The sequence below is a fragment of the Chelonoidis abingdonii genome, chromosome 9 (genome assembly GCF_003597395.2).
Source record: "Chelonoidis abingdonii isolate Lonesome George chromosome 9, CheloAbing_2.0, whole genome shotgun sequence".
NCBI lineage: Eukaryota > Metazoa > Chordata > Testudines > Testudinidae > Chelonoidis > Chelonoidis abingdonii.
This window is the reverse complement of record NC_133777.1, coordinates 15,624,641-15,643,534: the sequence shown is the minus strand read 5'-3', so window position 1 is coordinate 15,643,534 and position 18,894 is coordinate 15,624,641. Positions and strand designations below refer to the sequence as shown.

At 38.7% G+C, this 18,894-nt stretch overlaps 1 protein-coding gene across 1 annotated transcript in view; it reads left to right on the top strand.

The window, feature by feature from the left end:
* Nucleotides 1-2,455: 2,455 nt before the first annotated feature.
* OTOA (otoancorin) overlaps nucleotides 2,456-18,894 on the top strand; it is a 51,455-nt gene continuing 35,016 nt past the window's right edge. Inside the window, exons 1-14 of the mRNA XM_032802173.2 lie at nucleotides 2,456-2,537; nucleotides 2,890-2,918; nucleotides 3,013-3,043; nucleotides 3,137-3,164; nucleotides 3,711-3,798; nucleotides 6,765-6,896; nucleotides 8,139-8,374; nucleotides 8,602-8,705; nucleotides 11,954-12,060; nucleotides 12,565-12,704; nucleotides 16,522-16,645; nucleotides 17,224-17,439; nucleotides 17,921-18,088; nucleotides 18,446-18,586. Coding sequence (XP_032658064.1) covers nucleotides 2,456-2,537; nucleotides 2,890-2,918; nucleotides 3,013-3,043; nucleotides 3,137-3,164; nucleotides 3,711-3,798; nucleotides 6,765-6,896; nucleotides 8,139-8,374; nucleotides 8,602-8,705; nucleotides 11,954-12,060; nucleotides 12,565-12,704; nucleotides 16,522-16,645; nucleotides 17,224-17,439; nucleotides 17,921-18,088; nucleotides 18,446-18,586 — 1,626 coding nt within the window. The remainder of the gene's footprint in view (nucleotides 2,538-2,889; nucleotides 2,919-3,012; nucleotides 3,044-3,136; nucleotides 3,165-3,710; nucleotides 3,799-6,764; nucleotides 6,897-8,138; nucleotides 8,375-8,601; nucleotides 8,706-11,953; nucleotides 12,061-12,564; nucleotides 12,705-16,521; nucleotides 16,646-17,223; nucleotides 17,440-17,920; nucleotides 18,089-18,445; nucleotides 18,587-18,894) is intronic.

Here is an 18,894-nt window from a genome sequence, read left to right as displayed (position 1 = left end):
AATAAGGCCATTTAATGGCAGTGTTTTCTCATGCACTGTTAGCTGTCCAGTTCAGTTCAGCCTCCTAAACACTTCATCACCTTATAGGTTTATTGAACATGCTTTAATTAAAATAAAATCATACACACATCAGCTCAGGTTAGTTTGAATGACTAAATCAGAATTGAGAATGGTGGTGGGATGATCTGTTAAACTGTGCAGTGTAATTCTAAACCTTCCTGCAAAATTAATAGGGCAAATGCTGAAACTAACACAAGAAAGTTCATTGTCTGGGAAACTGGATATGTTTGAATGAGACAGATGTCCTGTAGAACTGGGAATGGAATAGCTGAAAGAGAAGTGTATGAGGAGCTTTTTAGTCTGTGCAAATGAACAGGACTAAGACAACTGGCTTCTCAAAATCAAATGCTTAAGATCTTTCATCATCCAAAAGTTTGGTTCATTGTTAATTTTATAATCAGTGTTACAGAATTAATAAATGGAGGCATTTGTAGAAGGCAATTGGAAACTTGTTATGGTAAACAGAATAATTTAAAACTTTGCACATATACACTATGCAAATAAATGAAAATGTAGAATAATTCAATTTAGTAAAGAGATAAATATCTAATTTCAGAATCAGAATACCATTTGCAACAGTGAATTTAACATAGAAGAAAAGACAATGCATCCAAATTCTGTTGTTATAAGAATGGACAGGGTGATTGAACATGCATGCAGCTAAAATGCCACCCTATAGCACTACCCAGAAACAAGGCAGGCAAACCCACGCAATGATCTCTCGCAAAGTTAGGTGCCAGATGGTCCAGTGTGCATGGTCATCCTGTAGTATTATTTTTAAAATAATAAATGGATCTTTATTTTAAGATTCAGTATATACGAGAGGGCACCATTTAACATCTCAAACAGTTATGTTTTGCATTAATTCTTTTCTTTTAGCTGTTGGGAAGGTCAAGTTAGTTCTTGGGCTAGGTGCCAGATTGAGAGTCCTGAGAAGAAAATCCTCTGATTCTCCAGAGAACAGGTACGACATTGGCTACGGCATTGAAGGCTTCCCCACAATGCTCAATGAATATGTTCCTACCTTGATCTGGAAGTACTATCTGTGTAGGCGAGAGGCTAGTTTACTCACTGTGCCCTTTCAGCCCTTGATCTTAGTGTTGAGATTGCTGATGAGGGTGCTAATTGTTGTGATGGGGATACATGTCTGTTGGGAACTGGACTAAGACCAGCAAACCGGTTTCACATAGGATGATTTGTGGGTTACTATCAGTCTTGGCTGCATTTGGAACCAGTGCTATAGCAGGGAAAGACTATTTTCCATTACCTGTACCCTGAACCATTTGGTCTTTCAATAATCTTTGTGGCATGGAGCCCCGTGCATGAGGGATAGTGTAAGCGTAGCAAAGTATGTACATTCTACTCAGTGTACTCCAACTGATGGTGAATAAGGGTTCCCACCCTTCTCCCCAAGGGGTCCTGGTCCGTACCTAGGACTCCACAAATCATCATCGTTATCCAGAGACTCAGAATCAGTTTGTGACAGTGAAATTGCATGTTTCCATTTGCATGGACACTATTTCCAGAAGCTTGTTACCTAACTTACCTATCAACCAGAGCCCTGTGGTAGCTAAAATGTCCACCTAGTTATGATGCAAGCTAACCCTCCTGCTAGGAGACTGACGGCATCAGAGGTCTGAGGAAAGGGAAGCACCTGCCTCCTCATACTTGCAGCAATGGTCTCCCTCTGATCTGTGCACCGTGCCCTGCCTTGCCTGGAGCATCTCTCACTGGAGTGGGATCAGCAAGTGCTGTGAAGGGCTTTCATACTGGATGATTGTGTGAATGCCGAAGATCCTGTAGGGATATTGGAGTAACCATTGGGACAGTCCAACTTTCTAATGCTAGCAACAGGCTTAGGCTCTTTTTACACATTTTTATTGCTCATATTGTTCTAGGGAAGTGTTAGAGGACTGATATAGTCTCATTTTTATTTGGGAGCCTAATTACATCAATATGCCTCTCTTTACTTTGACATAGCTTTAAAAAGAATAAATAAAAATATTACATAATTTCAAAGAAAGATGCATATTTCCTTTTTACTAAACTGGGTTCATCCTTTAGCTGGAATATTGTTTAGTATGTATACCAGAGAGAGTAAAATTAAAAGAACTGCCTAATACAAGGGAATTAAGACTGACTGTGCACATATCAAGTTTGGGGGCTATTATTATATTTTTTTAATTCATTTATTATACTGTAGAGAAGTCAACTAAAATCCTTGGTCCAAACACTCCTGAATCTCAGAGAAGTGATGATTTCAATCTGAACTTTGCATCTCAGATCCATCTTTAATTTATAACTGAAACTTTAGGATAAATATTGTCTTTTGACATTGTCTTCTATTTTCTTTTGCAATCCAAATATCTTCTGACTCTAATAAACAGTAGAAGAAATGCCCAAAAATCTGAAGATATGTTTTTTATTGGTATTAATGAATCATGCAGGGACTGCAAGTGGTCAGAAGTCTGATAAAGGTAAGATCAGAAATCTTGTATAGGGGAAAGAATGTTTTGTGTATTGAAAATGCTATATGTAGTAAAATAGATTCAGTACAACTGAGAAATATGGGATCCGTTTCTCTGCTGGCATAACTATGAGTTATGCCAGCAGAGAATTTGATTAACATTGTAAATAAAAGTTTTGTTTAAAAGCAGTGACCTTTCATTAAGCAATTTTTATTAGCACTATACATCTGCTGCAGGTACATTTGATTAAAGGTGCTTTTTTAAAATTAGCTTACTTATGATGCATTTATTTTATGTTCAGACTTTTTTTTTTTTAAAAGGTTGTTGAATCTAATTTTAGTAATAGGATAATCTCTTACAGGTTTGCATCCATTATTACAAAAAGCTGCGGTTAGTATTTTTATTTTATCTATCTTCCAAAATTCTGCAATATAATCTAAAAATGTTTGTGTTATTACACACATTTGTTGTTTATACCCTTTAGGAGGAAGTAATAGCTGGAAAATATCTGAATGGTAATATATAAAACTGTCCCTACCTATGTGTTTGAAAACATTTTCAGATATCATGCAACATATTAATTCTTTTTGTTTTATTTTCTTGTTTAGCTTTCCTTGATATACTCCATTTTCAGGGGTAATGTATGACATCCTGTAATGTAAATAGTATATGTGTATGCACTAGAATAGAACATTATGGATAAAAAGTGTAATCAAAGGATATCTATTTAGTGTTCACTAATATTAACCTATTATGTATAGTGTATATATACACTATTAGCTCTATGACCTGCATTATCACAGGCTCTGCATACGGAATTCTAAACCACCAAATCATTGTATAGTGGATTGGTGCATCTAGTTGTTATGATTCAGAACTACAATGAAAATTAACAAGTATAAAACCATTTCTCATGCCAAAACAGAAATATACATGGAATGAGGCTGGGAATAAATACATGCTACATTATTTCAAAAACTTTTTGATAGTTAACTTTGTTAAATTTTTTCCACTGTAATCATGGGTTTAAGTGTAAATCTGTTTTGGCAAAAAGATTAACTAAATCCTTGCATCACTGTCTTATTAGTAATAGTGTTTGTTTGTCATATTTATTTTCTCTTGTAAGCAAAAGTAGTTTATTTTTTTACCTGTATTTTGCTTTTTTTTTTTTTCCTGCTGTAGCACTAATGTATGGACAACAGATATGCCTAAAAAAATCATGGCATATTTCCATGCTCAGAATGTTATGTTTACTATTAGCAGCCTACAGGTTAGTACCATTTTAAGAGACAAAACTTTCTTACTAAAGAGAGAGGGAGAAAATATTCAGAAAATTGGTGTCTGTTGTCTAAGTTGTAGAGTTAAATTATAGAGTTGACCAATAAGTCTGTATAATACTGCAGGTCAGTATTAAATTGAGGGTAGAGTACTTTGCTTTATGGCCTTCAGAAGTTTGCAGAGGACTAAGACACAAATAATAAAGAAAAGGGCCCTTTTGCTCCTCTTTTGGAAGCAAGGCAGGGCCTGAATGTTTGCACTGTAGGCTTGCATGCGCTCTTTGGTATGGTAACTGCTAGCCAAGTAACATAGCCACACCATGTTTATCCATAAAACAGAAGATTTCCTAACCCATGCTTCAGGTCTAGCTGAGCTTTGCATTACTTCTAAGGAATGTGAGATACTAGATTTCCTATAAATCTCTCTCTCCTTTGAAGACTTCACTGAACTCTGTTTTGTTAAAAAACAAACCAAAAAAACCCTTCTCATGGCAGCATAAGTAGTGCAGGAAGTATATGCCATTCGTTATCCACAGTCATTACAAATGATGGTGGCCAAGTTCAGACTTGGAGCAATGTCATCAGTGGAGCTGCACCGTTTACACCAGATCTGAATTTGGTCCCCCAAATAATCTAGTGTCCAGTTTGCATTCTTAACTGTCTCAAAAAGCCCATGAATCAGTGTCCCATGACTCCATTTCATCATTGTAGCTCTTCCAAAACTATATGGATCCACATTAAGGTTTTGCTTTTAATTTTAGTTTTTGATGCTTTCATGGAGAGCTATGGTATAAGTTTAAAGTAGCCTTAGATGACTGTGAATAGTCACAGGCATAAGGGTTATTGATTTTTAGTAGAAATAAAAGGATATGAATTAAAGTAGAAATAAAAGTTACAAGAAGGATTTAATGCATAAGGTAATCAGCAGTGTAGGGAACATTTAGAGATCCTGAGCTGATGTCAATAGAGCTATGTAGATTTACAGCAGATGAAGTTCTGGTTAAAGTTGTACCTGTAATTAGGCCTTCTGCTGATTATACTGGTATTTAATATTTAGGAATCTATTCTAGGAATTATTAGTGAATCAATTGGCTAATTGTAAAGCAGTTTGTACATACTGAGTATGAAGGATACAGTGTTCTAAGGATTTATATTGCACACAGAACCAGTTGTATTCCAATTACAAGTACAGGAACAGTGGCTTAAGTAATATTCAGTCATAATATATCATTAGCAACTGAAAAGATTGTGCAATTTAAAAGACAGATAACCATTGTCACTCATATTGCTCTGTTTATAACAAAGTCTTCTCCCATCTGTTTCTAATGAATTTAAAATCCACTTATGTTGATTAGCTTCATTAACACTTCTAAACAGTGTAGTCTTCCTGGAACAGAAGGTATTTGTAATCTCTGGCATGGTAAAATGTGTTTTGTTTGCAATGCGGATTCTTTTGCACCCTAAGCAAAGAGAACAACAAAAATTACAACTTCAAACTAGTTTTGAAATAGTCTTGTTGGAATTCAATATAGTATTAATTTTTAGTCCAGTCCAGGGAAGAGTGCAGGTGAGATGCCAGTACTAATCACACTTATAATGACAGGTTTCAGAGTGGTAGCCAAGTTAGCCTTTATCAGCAAAAAGAACGAGGAGTGCTTGTGGCACCTTAGAGACTAACAGATTTATTTGGGCATAAGCTTTCGTGGGCTAAAACCCACTTCATTGGATGCATGCAGTGGAAAATACAGTAGGAAGATATATATGTACACAGAGAACATGAAAAAATTGCATTGCCACACTAACTATTAGAAGGGTAATTAATTAATATGGGCTATTATCAGCAAGAAAAAAAGTTTGTAGTGATAAATTCCATCATGCGCCAGTAATGCCCCTCTGCCATGTACATTAGCCAAACCGAACAGTCTCTACACAAAAGAATAAATAGACACAAATCAGATGTCAAGAATTATAACAGTCAAAAACCAGTCGGAGAACACTTCAGCCTCCCTGGTGACTCAATTACAGACCTCAAACTTGCAATACTCCAACAAAAAGACTTCAAAACCAGACTCCAAAGAGAAACTGCAAAATTGGAATTAATTTGCAAATTGGACACTATTAGGCTTGAATAAAGACTAGGAGTGGATGGGTCATTACACAAAGTAAAAACTATTTCCCCATGTTTATTTCCCCCCCTACTGTTACTCACACCTGCTTGTCAGCTATTGGAAATGGGTCATCCTGGTTACCACTACAAAAGTTCTTTTTCTTCTGCTGATAATAGCCCACCTTCACTGATTACTCTCATATAGTTGGTATGGCAACATCCATTTTTTCATGTTCTCTGTGTATATATATCTTCCTACTGTATTTTCCACTGCATGCATCCGTTGAAGTGGGCTGTAGCCCATGAAAGCTTATGCTCAAATAAATTTGTTAGTCTCTAAGGTGCCACAAGTACTCCTTCTTGCTGATACAGACTAACACGGCTGCGGCTCTGATGCTTATAATGGCTTCTTTTAATGTTATCTGTTCCCTCTGAGTTCCAAAACAGATAGGACTTTGTTCACTGGTGGTGGGGTGTGATGTTGCTCATTGACTGAGGACCTGGCATGTACTGGCCTTCCCATTCAGTTGCATGTTTCTTTCACCTCAGTATTCTTAATCTTCAAAGTGATTGAAGGGATTAATTGTCGCAGCCCATTGTAAAGTAGAGAAGTATTATTATTCCCTTTCTTTTTTTTTTACAAATGGATAAACTGAGGCATAGATGTAAAATGACTTACCCATTGCCACAGAGGGAGTCATTTTCAGAGCCAGGGTTAGAACTTGGTAGTCCTTACCCTTTCAGCCTGGAGCGTTGAAACAGAGAGTTTGCGGGAGTAAAAGATTAAGAGAGTGTGTGTGTGTGTGTGTGTATATATATTTATACATTTTATTATTCCCATCCTGTCTGCAGAGGTCTATAAAAAACTACCTGGAGAACCTTCTATACCAGCCCAAACAGCTGCTGTCAGATTTTCAACAGATTAATCATCAGCAGTTTCAAACTGCAGTGAAATATCTCTTCAGAAGCAAAAAGAACCGTTTTGTAAGTCACTTTGTACTCATTGTATGAGAAGTGAGAGCTGCCTCTTGATGTTTAAATAGAAAGAAGCCCAGACTGTCAATTTTTCTGTGAATGTTTCACACTGTAACCCAGCAGACATGAATTCGAGTCCCAGGTTTGGTGTTTTACATCCCTTGTTGATTGGGTGTGGGAATATGAGAACAGTGCACTAAGCAATGATGTGGGGGACAGAGCACTTTCATCTACCAATATACGACCGGATACTGTAATTTGATCTGTGTGTCAGACCCTTATGCCCACATAGAGTCTTGCTGAAATCAGTGGGGTTTCACATGGGTGTTATGAGTCCACCCACATGTATCGTTTTTCAGGACTGGGGCCATCACTTGGTGTTTATGAATAGGGAAGAGAGGGTCTTCTGTGATGGGAGGAAAGGCGTGCAACATAGGTGTCCTGGACACGAGGGAGAGCAAACCAAGAGAAATGGAGGATGATCCTCTGGAGACATGTGATAAGTGCCCAATAATACAAGATTTTAATGTATTGTAGAGTCTGTTTTACTCAGACAGTTGCGATTCAGATCGCATTGTCAGAGCACACAGGTAAGTTCCTAGAACACTTTGGGAGCTATGAAAATAAAACTGATCAGAGCTGCAAATGGCATTTTCTCACATGGTATTCATAGCCTCCAGGACTGATTGTGATCCCTGGAACTAGCACTGAAACATCAGCCCTGAAAGTACTGTCTTTGAACAACAGACATTTAAGTTGGGAAATGACCTATTAGTTCTAGTCCATTTCTCTATCAGGGCAAGAGTGTTCTTACAGTGTGTTTTTGAGTGTTTGCCCAGTCTCTGAAGGATGTATGTTTGGGTAGGCATTGCAAGAAATACGGCATGTGGAAAAGGTCCATTCTGGGGCAGGGGTGTAAGGTGATCATCTATCTACATACATACATACTTTATGCACAGGTTGCCACAAATCTTCACATTTTCTCATGTATCCAGGCGAATACTCCGTAATCTCCAGCCATTAGTAGCCTTTTTCTGCTTTTCACTTTGCTTGAGAGCTTCAAGCTGATTTTTGGCCCACAGAAGAAAAGAATAATCCCCAGTAATGCAATCAGCCACAGTCTTTCATTGCTGCTCTATTTCGAAATAGTGGAATATTGTGTCAACACTGCTGTTTATCAGGCTTCGGATTAAAAATATATTAAATTAATGATGAAAGTAATATATTCTCTTAACTCTTGGATACCTGCAGGAATTGGGAAATATTGTTCTCGATCTGGACAGGATTAGGGAGAGAATTTTCCAAAGCCCAGGAGGAAACAGGACCTTGTTCCTTGTTACGTTGGAGAAATGCTTTCCAGCTTTGAGCTCTATGGAATGTGTGGCTATACTAAGCCAAGTTCTGCGGGTGTCGTCAGTGAGCTATCTCCAACCTGATGTCATTAGAAACCTCCCTAAAGATCTTCCACAAGACACTTTCAGAAACTTGTAAGTCATTTATTTCCCAATGAAAACAATAATTTCTATTGTCTTCTGATTAAATATACTTTTTTTTTAAAAAGAGTTTGATATGGCGGCTCTGTATCTGGCATCAAGATACAACTTTATTTTCAGTTTTCATTCATTCTGATACTATAAAAGCATGTTTGCTAATCTGTACCATTAAAAGAAATTCCACTTATCAATTAATTTGCATGTGCCATTTTATCATTTAGATCAGCCGTATTCAAGGATCTCTATGACAAGACAACGGCAAATGCACAAAGAACTCTGTATGACTGGATGAAGCAGATTCTACAAAAATCCTATATCACCAATGGTATGTTGAACAGTGAAAGGAAGGTATCTAGCTTGAAACATGGCTAGGAAAGGGTTAATCTTTCCTAGTGAACTTTTCGCTCATTATGAATAGTGCTGTGTTAAGGGCAGCCCTCTTAAATACTATACATCTGTCCAGCATACAGTAAACATACGTCCTTTGCTAGAGTTGCACTGCAGATACAATTATAAAATATGCTTATTCTTAAAGGTGAACGCCACCCTTGTACAGAGGACCATACACAAGGACACCGTGCTTCTTTGGTCCTGTTTCTAAGCCTTATAGGGGATTTAAGTTGTGTATTATCCTAGTGCAGGCTCTCTGCTCTGAGGTGAAGTTCACTGTGGTACCCTGTTTAGACTAGGAAAATAGGTGATCTTTGAAAATGTTAGCTGCCATGTTTTAAACACAACACGAGGCTGTGAGGGTTCTGCCACTGGGGCACTGGCTCATTCAGAGAAATGACAAGATTAAAAGCAAAGTAAAATAAATGTAAAAAGACCAGGAGTACATGTGACACCTTAAAGACTAACACGTTTATTTCAGCATGAGTTTTTGTGAGCTACAGCCCACTTCAGCTCAGCTGTAGCTCACGAAAGCTCATGCTGAAATAAATTTGTTAGTCTCTAAGGTGCCACAGGTACTCTTGTTCTTTCTGCAGATACAGACTAACACGGTTGCTACTCTGAAACCTAAAATAAATGTACCTCCTTCCCAATAATACAATAATACCCACCTCCTGCCTTTCACAGCTGTTTATCTCCCATGGCTGAGGTGCTTATTCCAGGGCCCAACAGTACAGCAAACATTCCACTAGGGGGCACCAAAGCAACAGAAACAAGACATCAGGGAAGGTCATTAGCCACTTTAGCAGCCCTTTAGTAGTAATAGCAATTTGTGCTTCCAGGGTTTGATCCTCTTCCCATTGAAATCAATGGCAAAATGCCCAGTGACTTCAATGGAGCAGGATCAAGCTCCTGTGCAATCTTCCATCTAAAGAAATCAGCGTAATCTGTAAACACTGATGATAATTGAGCCTCAGACACCCCTGAGAGGTAGGTAGGTATTAACACCAGGGGTGAAAGAAACTTAAAGGACTTACTAGGGTGGCTGGGCTCCTGGGAGAGGTGTTGGGGGCGGGATGGCTCTGGGCCCCTGGAAGGGGCAGGGCCTCGGGCGGAAGGGGCAGGGCTGAGGCCAGACTCCCCCAGCCAGCCCTTCAGCGCTGCCCAGCCTACGCCACTTGGGGCTCTCGCCACTGCCGTGGTAGTGGCAGTGGTGGCTGGGAGCCTTGGGGCTCCGGTACCAGCTTACTTTCGCCTCTGATTAGCACCATTTTACAGATTCAGAAACAGAGGTATATTACTTGCCCACAGCAAGTCTGAGCCAGAGTTGTAAAGAGTCTAGATCTTCTGCCTTCTGGATTTGTTTGTTAAGTACACTTCATCCTTTAATTAACAAGTGAATATACAGCCAAGAAGTAACTGAGAGTTACAGTGCCCCACCTAAGAGTTCCAGCACTGGTAAATGGTCTTGGTTGTCATGGTCTCTTGCTTGCTCCCGTGCCCATTATGGATTAGGAATAGTATGAAGACAACATGAAGCACGGAGCTTACACACCCCGCTGCAGCAACCCCTCCTTCCACTGCAGCTCAGCAATGCAAGAATCTTGAAACATACCACGTATCTGTGTTATGTAGTTGGCTGCCTTTCCAACATTTTTCTAGTTTTTGTTAGATATTTCCTCATTTTTATATTTGTATATTCCTGTGGAATGGCAGAGAGCTGTTTCATAGCCACATGTCTTCCTGTCCAGTTGTGCCAAGGTCTTAGGATCAGCATGAGATGACGTGTTGTTTTAATGTCTCAAAAACATCTCTCTAGAGATTTGTGTCTAAGTAACTCAGCTAATTCTCGTTTATTTCCTATTAAAAATACCAACCTCTCCAATGATGAACTCTGGTGGCTTTTGCAAAAACTGGTGCTGATGTGTTTTATGTTTTCTGCCTGATTTTTAAAGAACAAAAGAAGGCTCCAGGGACCCTAGTCTCCAGAGTTGCCAAAAGCACGTTTCCTCTTCTCCTTCTCCCAGCTTTTTCCTCTTTTCTCTTCCTTCCTGTCTCTTAATGTGCTTGGTGGTGGGAGTTAGTATGATCTAATAATGAAAGCAAGGGACTAGATGCAAGGACTTTTGGAGTCTATTCTGAACTCTGTTTCACCATACAACCATTATAAGGCAGTCACTTAAGATCTGTGTTTTCAAAAATGCCCACTAATTTTGGATGCATCAGTCTGAGAAACTTGTGGCCTGATTTTTTCAGAGATGTTGAAAACTCTGACCTATATTCATGACTATTAATAGAAATCAGCTAGAGTTGTGGGTGATCAGTATCTCTGCAGATCAGGTTGCAGGGATGTCAAGCTGAGCACCCAAATATTGAGACACCCAAAATTCATAGCCACTTTTAGAAAATTTAAGCCTTAGCTGCTCTGTATCTCAGTTTTTCCAATTGTTAAATGGGGATAATTATTTCCCAGGGCTGTTGTGATTTGTTTATTTGTAAAACATTTTGAGGTCCTTGGATTGTGCTATATAAATGCAAATGATTGTTCTTCTTATAAGGTATTGTATTTCTTCAGTTTTTATCCTAATTTATGGCTGTACTAAATATTTTTTACTTTCTCTGAGGTTACTATCAGTTCAGTTAACAATGAGAGTGTTCTGTATAGTCATAGTGTATAATCAGTCGTTTAAAGGGACCCTGTCTGGTTAATAATATACAAATATAAAGTGCTTTACCTATGTTACCAAATAACACATCTGATTATGAAAACTGCTACTTCATACTGCTTTTTACTTTTGCATTTTGTTTAGTTTAGGCAGTACAGACAGACTAGTCATTTTCACTTTCTGATACTCATTATTAGCGTGGAGCTGCAACAGATGGATGCACAAACCTCAGCGGAAAGTTTTAAAAGCAAACAAAGCTGATTTATTGACATTTAAAATATTAATGAATGCACTTCTATTATTAATGTTTGGAAAGTGTTGGTTATAACTCATCTCCTCCCCACCATTTATGGATTTAAACTATCTGACATTGTCCATTTTTAAGAGCAGGACCTAGTAGTGTTCTGATTTTAGAGATCCTTTGATTATCCAGCAATGAAGATGTACAGAGTATAATGTTTATTTGTAATCACAATGACATTCTTTACATTTGAATGAGTATTTTTGTACAAAACAGAATTAAATGATTCAACCTCTTGGGTCAGTGCAGAAAATCTATGGATTTTGGGAAGATATATGGTCCATCTTCCATTAGAAGAAATTATGAAAATTAGTCTGAATGAAGTAAGTAGAAAAATGTGTTTGGATGTATCAGTTATCCAATGATGTGATAGAATGATCACAAGCACAAATTTAAAAATGAAAGATTGTGTATGTTTAAAATGATTTAGTTGCAAACTAAATCCAAATGTTCAGTTGATCATTTATTAATGAACCACTCCACTGCCTCTTTTAAAATTGAAAAATATACAACATCCATAAGTACTTAATTAGATGTGTATGCTTGTCATTGTCTCTTTCCCACAATCTATCTCCATCAAAACCATGGGCCACACTGAGAGCTCTTCAGATGAGGTAGGATCAGGCCCCATATTAGATTGCAGATTATTTAGGTATGATACAGAACTACTGGTCTTTGCCTTTTTAAACTTTGTATTATCCAGATTGCTCTTTGTGCCATCTGTGTAATCTGAAAGGAGGCAGATGATAGTTTATAGTATCAAACATGTATTAATGTCTTTAGTTTGTATAGATTCCTGATAATATGCCTTTGCTTGTACTAATTAGATGAGACTATTCATAAGCTATGACAATGCAACAAAGCAGCTGGATACAGTGTATGATATCACACCAGAACTCGCGCAAGCTTTTCTAGAAAGAATAAACTCATCAGGATTTGATCTGAGAAACACTTCAACTATCTACAGGCAAGCAAGACTTATTTTCATTTTTAGCTGTCTTTGAAAATGCTTTTCTGGAGCGAAGGGAAGGGAGAGACTGGATGCTGCATGGGATTGTTAGAATATCATGGTCTTTTACTTTAAATTGCTGATTGAAAACTGCCACTGCTTAGTAATAACCAAGAGTTGTTGCCATCTGATGAATTTTTGGAAGTGCTTCTAAAATAACCTGATGGTCTCACACCAGCTTCTTTGTGGACAGGTGTCCATGTTATTAGTAGCGGCCAAGAATCGGGGTTCCATTGTAGTAGGCATCATATAGACAAATAAGATAAGATATTCCCTGCCTGAGCAAGCTTGCAACCCATATGTCAGGCATAATTTCACAGGTGGATGAAACACTCAGAAAAGGTGTGTGTGGGTGGGGGTAGTTTAGGAGGATGAGGTTACAATAAAACAAATTCATTTTTAGCAGATAAGAAGACTCAGCTAGCCACCAGCCTAACCATTGCACGATGGTATTGATCTGTAGGCATTATGGCAGAATAGACTTTGAGGAGGGAATCACTCATGCACTAGCCACCACCACCACAAGTGTCATTAATTGATACCCACATTACCAGTTGTAGCAGAGAGGCCAAGGAGGAAATAGGTAAAAAGAATGATCTAGCCTCCCTACTTTAGTGGGCTCTCAGAGGCATAGGCGCCAACTCTGTGGGTGCTCCAGAAAAATAGTGAGTGCTCAGCAGCCCCGTGGATCAGGTCCTCCCCCTCTCTCCAGCACCTTCCGCCTACCTCAGATCAACTGTTTAGCAGCATGTAGGAGGCACTGGGGGAGCAAGGGTGGAGCACACTTGGGGGAGGGGGCAGTGGAGAAGCGGGGTGGGAGCTTGGGGGAAGGCGTGGAATGGGTGGGGTCAAGCAGCCCCCAGCAACTCATAAAGACGATGTCTATGCCTGCAGTATTTCACTGAGTCACATTTGCATGCATTGCTGACCTGCTTGTGACTGTTCTGTGGGTAAACAGAGGATCTCCAACTTCAGGGCTGTCAAACCAGCACTAAACTCACTTTAACAATAATAGCAATAGGAACAAAAATGAACCTTTCTCGTGAATACTCAGTGTGAACCACCTGCAAGACCATTTTGTTCCTTTACATTTATATTACATTTTGTCATATAAATTATCCTATTTAGCCCCAAGACACCACTCTTTGGAGTTGTTTGCAGTCCCCTGAGGCAATTCCTTGGACTTCTCAAATGTATATAGAATAGGCTTTATGACTCCAATTCTTTTCTCATTACATCAGTGGAACTTTATTAATTTCAGTGGAGTTATTCCTGAATTACACTGGTGGTAAGTGAGAGGAGAACCAGGCCCACCATGTATATTTCTGTGTCAAGAATGGGGGGGTGGGGGTGGAATCTCACAAATGGTTTTACTACCCATGCAAGGTGCCAACTTCTTACAAACTGGAGGAATGTCATGCTCCAAAGTCCTTAATATAGTCCATTTTATAACACCCTTACTTTATTTTACACATTTTAACCCTATTAATGCTCTTTTAAGAAGTAATATTATTTATTGCTGCTAATCCCAAGGGAGATTAGGAGCCTTTGGTGGCAATGCAGTAATGTATCAGATGGTAACTATTTGTTATAGAAGTGAGGTTATAGATACTTTGTTGATTTGCCTGTTAGTCTGATGCTGATGCTGCGCCATGACTTCTGTTGGGCCACTAAAACAGTGGGTTGTTCCATTGCTAAGCGATTTGCTGTTGAGGGACTAGAGAAAGTAAAAGCTGTCTGAACCCATCTACAGTACAGACTTTTACCAAATTTGTGACTAGGCTGCAGCATAGCTAGCACCTGGTTCAGTTCATGTCCATAAACCACATAGTTCAGACACCAGTCCTGGTGGGCCCATGTTCTGCATATTGATCCTGTCTGTGAGCAGGGCTGTAGCATAAATGTCAAGCTATAGCTGCACTTTCCTGTTGTTCCAGTCTTATGTAAATGGGGTTACTAACCAGTTGGATGATTAACTATAGGGGCACGGCCAATATTGTAGCCTTTTTTGCTCATTTGATGACTAATCATTGACTGTAAGTGCAGTAGAAGTAGAAAATGCTCATCAGAGAGCGCTGATATTTTACCATAACTATGATATGACCATCAGGTCAAATGTGTCCATGTGGCTGATGCACAAAGGTCCTGTCAACCTGACAGCTGAAATCATGCATTCAACAAATGCCTCTGGAAATGGCTGTTCACAGCGTGTTTTTCCTAACCAGCGTGGACAGATTTTTTTCTTTCTATGTTATGAAACTCTGCTATATACTTAACCAGGAGGGTGCTGAGTGAAACAGTGTGTAGCGGAGCTTTGTAGAACAGTTAAGTTTTACAAGCTTGCAGTTTGAACTTTATTGTGTTCTTAATATAGTTTTAGTTACTGGTTCAACTCAGCCAGAAGGGTATTAGGCATGTAATTCTCAGCTGTACACACAGTTGTATGCCCTGCCCATGCTAGGAAACAAAATCATGTTTCATATAATAACATAGAATATCAGGGTTGGAAGGGACCTCAGGAGGTCATCTAGTCCAGTGGTCCCCAACTTTAACAGGCTGTGAACCCCTTTCACTAGCACGTCAAGTCTTGTGAACCCTCTCTTAAAAATGAATTTTTCTGGAATCCCTAGGGACAGCTCTGTCTACCATTAGGGAATTTTTTCCCGAGAACCCCCTGTAAAGTTTCATGGACCCCAGTTTAGGAATCACTTATCTAGTCCAACCCCTTGCCCAAGCAGGACCAATCCCCAACTAAATCATCCCAGCCAGGGCTTTGTCAAGCCTGACCTTAAAAACCTCTAAGGAAGGAGATTCCACCACCTCCCTAGGTAATCCATTCCAGTGCTTCACCACCCTCCTAGTGAAAAAGTTTTTCCTAATATGCAACTTGAGACCATTACTTCCTTGGTTCTGTCATCTGGTACACTGAGAACGCAGTCTAGACCATCCTCTTTGGAACTTCCCTTGTCAGATAGTTGAAAGCAGCCATCAAATGCCCCCTCATTCTTCTCTTCTGCAGACTAATCAATCCCAGTTCCCTCAGTCTCTCCTCATAAGTCATGTGCTCCAGCCCCCTAATCAAACATCACCTCTGCCTCCCCCTGCCTCTGAAAATGGTTGTGTTGTGAGGGTAAACAGTACAACAGAGCATTGCAAATGGCTACAGTCATTCTGTTGGGTATCAATTGGATTTTCTTACAACTGCTGTTGAACAAATCTACATCCAGTGGAGCAGCCACATAACTCTGCCTGTGTGGTGGATAGGGAGCTATGCTAGATGTGAAACATGGTAGATTTTTATTTATTTAGATTTAAAATGATAAAATAAAACCTATCCAAGACTCTAGATGCCCAGCACATTAATTAATTATACAATATAGTGAAATCCCAGCAATATTAAAATAATAATTCCAATCGGAACTCAGCCTGTCAGACACCTAGAGAGCATCCTGTCCACCCCTTCAACCTTTTTAAAGTGGGGATTATACCCAAAATCCTTCCAAAGGGAGCAAGTTCCAAAAATGGGCTCCTTCAACTGAGAGAATCTTTCCACAACATATTGAATCATTAACCTAAGTTCTGACAGCAAGTGTTTCCCAACTGATTTTCACAGAATACAAGAGAGTGTAGGTCTCAGACCATTCAGGGCTATAAAGATTGTAATTCAAGGTGTTGGTGACAACTAGAAGTGATCAGAAAGTTAGTTAAAGACTATGAGTACAGGAGCTGCATTCATGTATCTGCAATTAGCTAACTCGTTTCTGGTCTCATACAGGTTAGGCTTGTTGGTTTGTTTTTATGATAATATGGAACAAATGGATGCCACTGTGGCACGGGTTTTACTTCATCAAATGATGAAATGCAATCAACTGAGAGGCTTCCAGGCTGATGTTTATAAGGTGTGTATTTGTTCACTCTTGTGTGAACTCTCCTAGCTAATCTGTTTCTCACCCTCCCCCTTTCTAGGATAAATTTCTTCTTTAGAATCCAACAAGAAAGGAGTGACAAATTACTGACCTGCAAGAAATACATAAAAAAGTACTCAAATAAGTAATGCAAAAGATAAAAGCCCATTGATGCTTTTAACAGCATTTAGTCCTCTCAGCCTGTTTCCTCACGCTTCATATCTATTTGCCATCAGTGGGTCTACTTCAGGATTTCTGTGAAGTAGGTTCATAGACTATCAGGGTTGGAAGGGACTTCAGGAGGTCATCTAGTCAAACCCTCTGCTCAAAGCAGGACCAATCCCCAGACAGATTTTTGCCCCAGAGTCCTAAATGGCCCCCTCAAGGATTGAACTCACAACCCTGGTTTTTAGCAGGTCAATGCTGGTTCTTGCCAAATGCTTGCTTCTGGTGCTGATGGTTAGTCAGAAAACCCTTGATAATGTTTGGGTAACAATGGAAATTAGATGTTGGCAAACCTCCCTGCTCTTAAATACAACTTCATGCTCTGCATCTGCCTTTTCTTGATGTAGCTCAAAGCTCAACTCCTAGACATTGCAATGCAAAACCAGACCTTGAATGATACCCTTGGGTCTCTGTCAGATGCGGTGGTTGGATTGACTTCAAGTCAGCTGGACTCTTTGTCACCTGAAGCTGTGCATAATGCTATTTCAACATTAAACCAAGTCCCTGGATGGGCAAAAAGCCAAATTATGGTTTTATCCAGCAAATACCTCACTTACGAAAAGGTACATTTGGGATTTTTCTGATATAACTTTATCACATTTAATAAAAACGAAGTACAGGAACCTTTTTTTTTCAACTGCAACTGTTGATTTTGAAAAGTTTGGAATATCCAGAGTTACTCTATAATGTATTCTCAGTACAAGATTTCTGTTATGCTGTCATTGACAGAGCTGGTCAGAAAATTCTGTTTAAACAGTGTTTTAACACAAAATAGGAAAGTATAGCGCCTAAGATATAACTTGACATAGGAAGAATGTGCATTTTTAGTACTCAATTTTTCTTTCAGTTCTGAGTTGCTGCCACAACTAGCTGAACTTTAAGAAATGTTAAAATTGTTACTGAAGGTTCTACATTCCAAAGGTGAATTTTAGACAAGAAACATATTACACATCTAGTATTAATGGTTCTGAAGTTTTACTTTAAAGATTTCTGCTAAACGTAGATTTGAAAACTTCCCCTTTTGTTTCCCTGATCTCTGTATAGGTTTTATCATTTTATAACATTAGTCAAATGGGTGCTTTGGTGACTGGAATTAGTACTCAATCATTCTACAACATGAACCCAAAGGAGCTCTCTCAAGTTATTAGAGGCACCTTATCCCAGTATGCCTCTCATTTATCACCTGCACAACAACAAGGTATCCTCACTAAGGTAATAGTAAATTCTTAATCCCCCTCTCCATCTGCACCAAAGCACAATGACCTTATATGCAGAACATGATTTTTTTAACACACTGTTTAAAATTACATGTGGATTTTGGCTGAGTTGTTCACCGAAATAATTACTTCCTATTTGTATTCTGTTTTCCTCTCAAACGCCAAATACACTTAAAAAGTTATGTATTTTACCCTCTGTCATTCAGTAACGTGTTAATTCTGAGTAATGAAGTAACTCTTTACCTGCAGTCTCTTAAGGAATATTACATTGAATTGAAAGAATTTAGTCAAATCCTATGAATCTGGAAATAAACTCTATGTCCCATGTACTGTCTTTTTTCCTCTTTATTAGATGCTTGCATCTAGAGATCTTTCCTCAGGAGTCACAGATATACAAGGAACTTTTTTTAAAGAAGTATGTCTTTCTGATTTATGGAAGGAAACTGGTTTTAACTCTTCAATAGTAAAAGAAAAAGAATTACGAAAGAGCCAGGTAATGAGTAATTATAGTATTTCCATTTCTGCTGTGACTGATGCCTTTATAAATACAAAAAATAGATTTCCTCTAAAGCACAGAAAAACACTTCAAGACAATTTTTTTAATTTTTAAAGGGTTTCTCTCTTGATTAGGATCCCAGGCCACATTTCTCCAATAGAAAAAAAGTCATAATTACTATTGTTTTCCTTTCTTACTCCATTTTCAGAGGTGTATTCTGTTGCTTACTGGACAATGGGAAGAGTAGAGATAGAGACGCATAAATTCAGAATGAGATTGGAGAATATAGGTAGAAGGAAGGAATC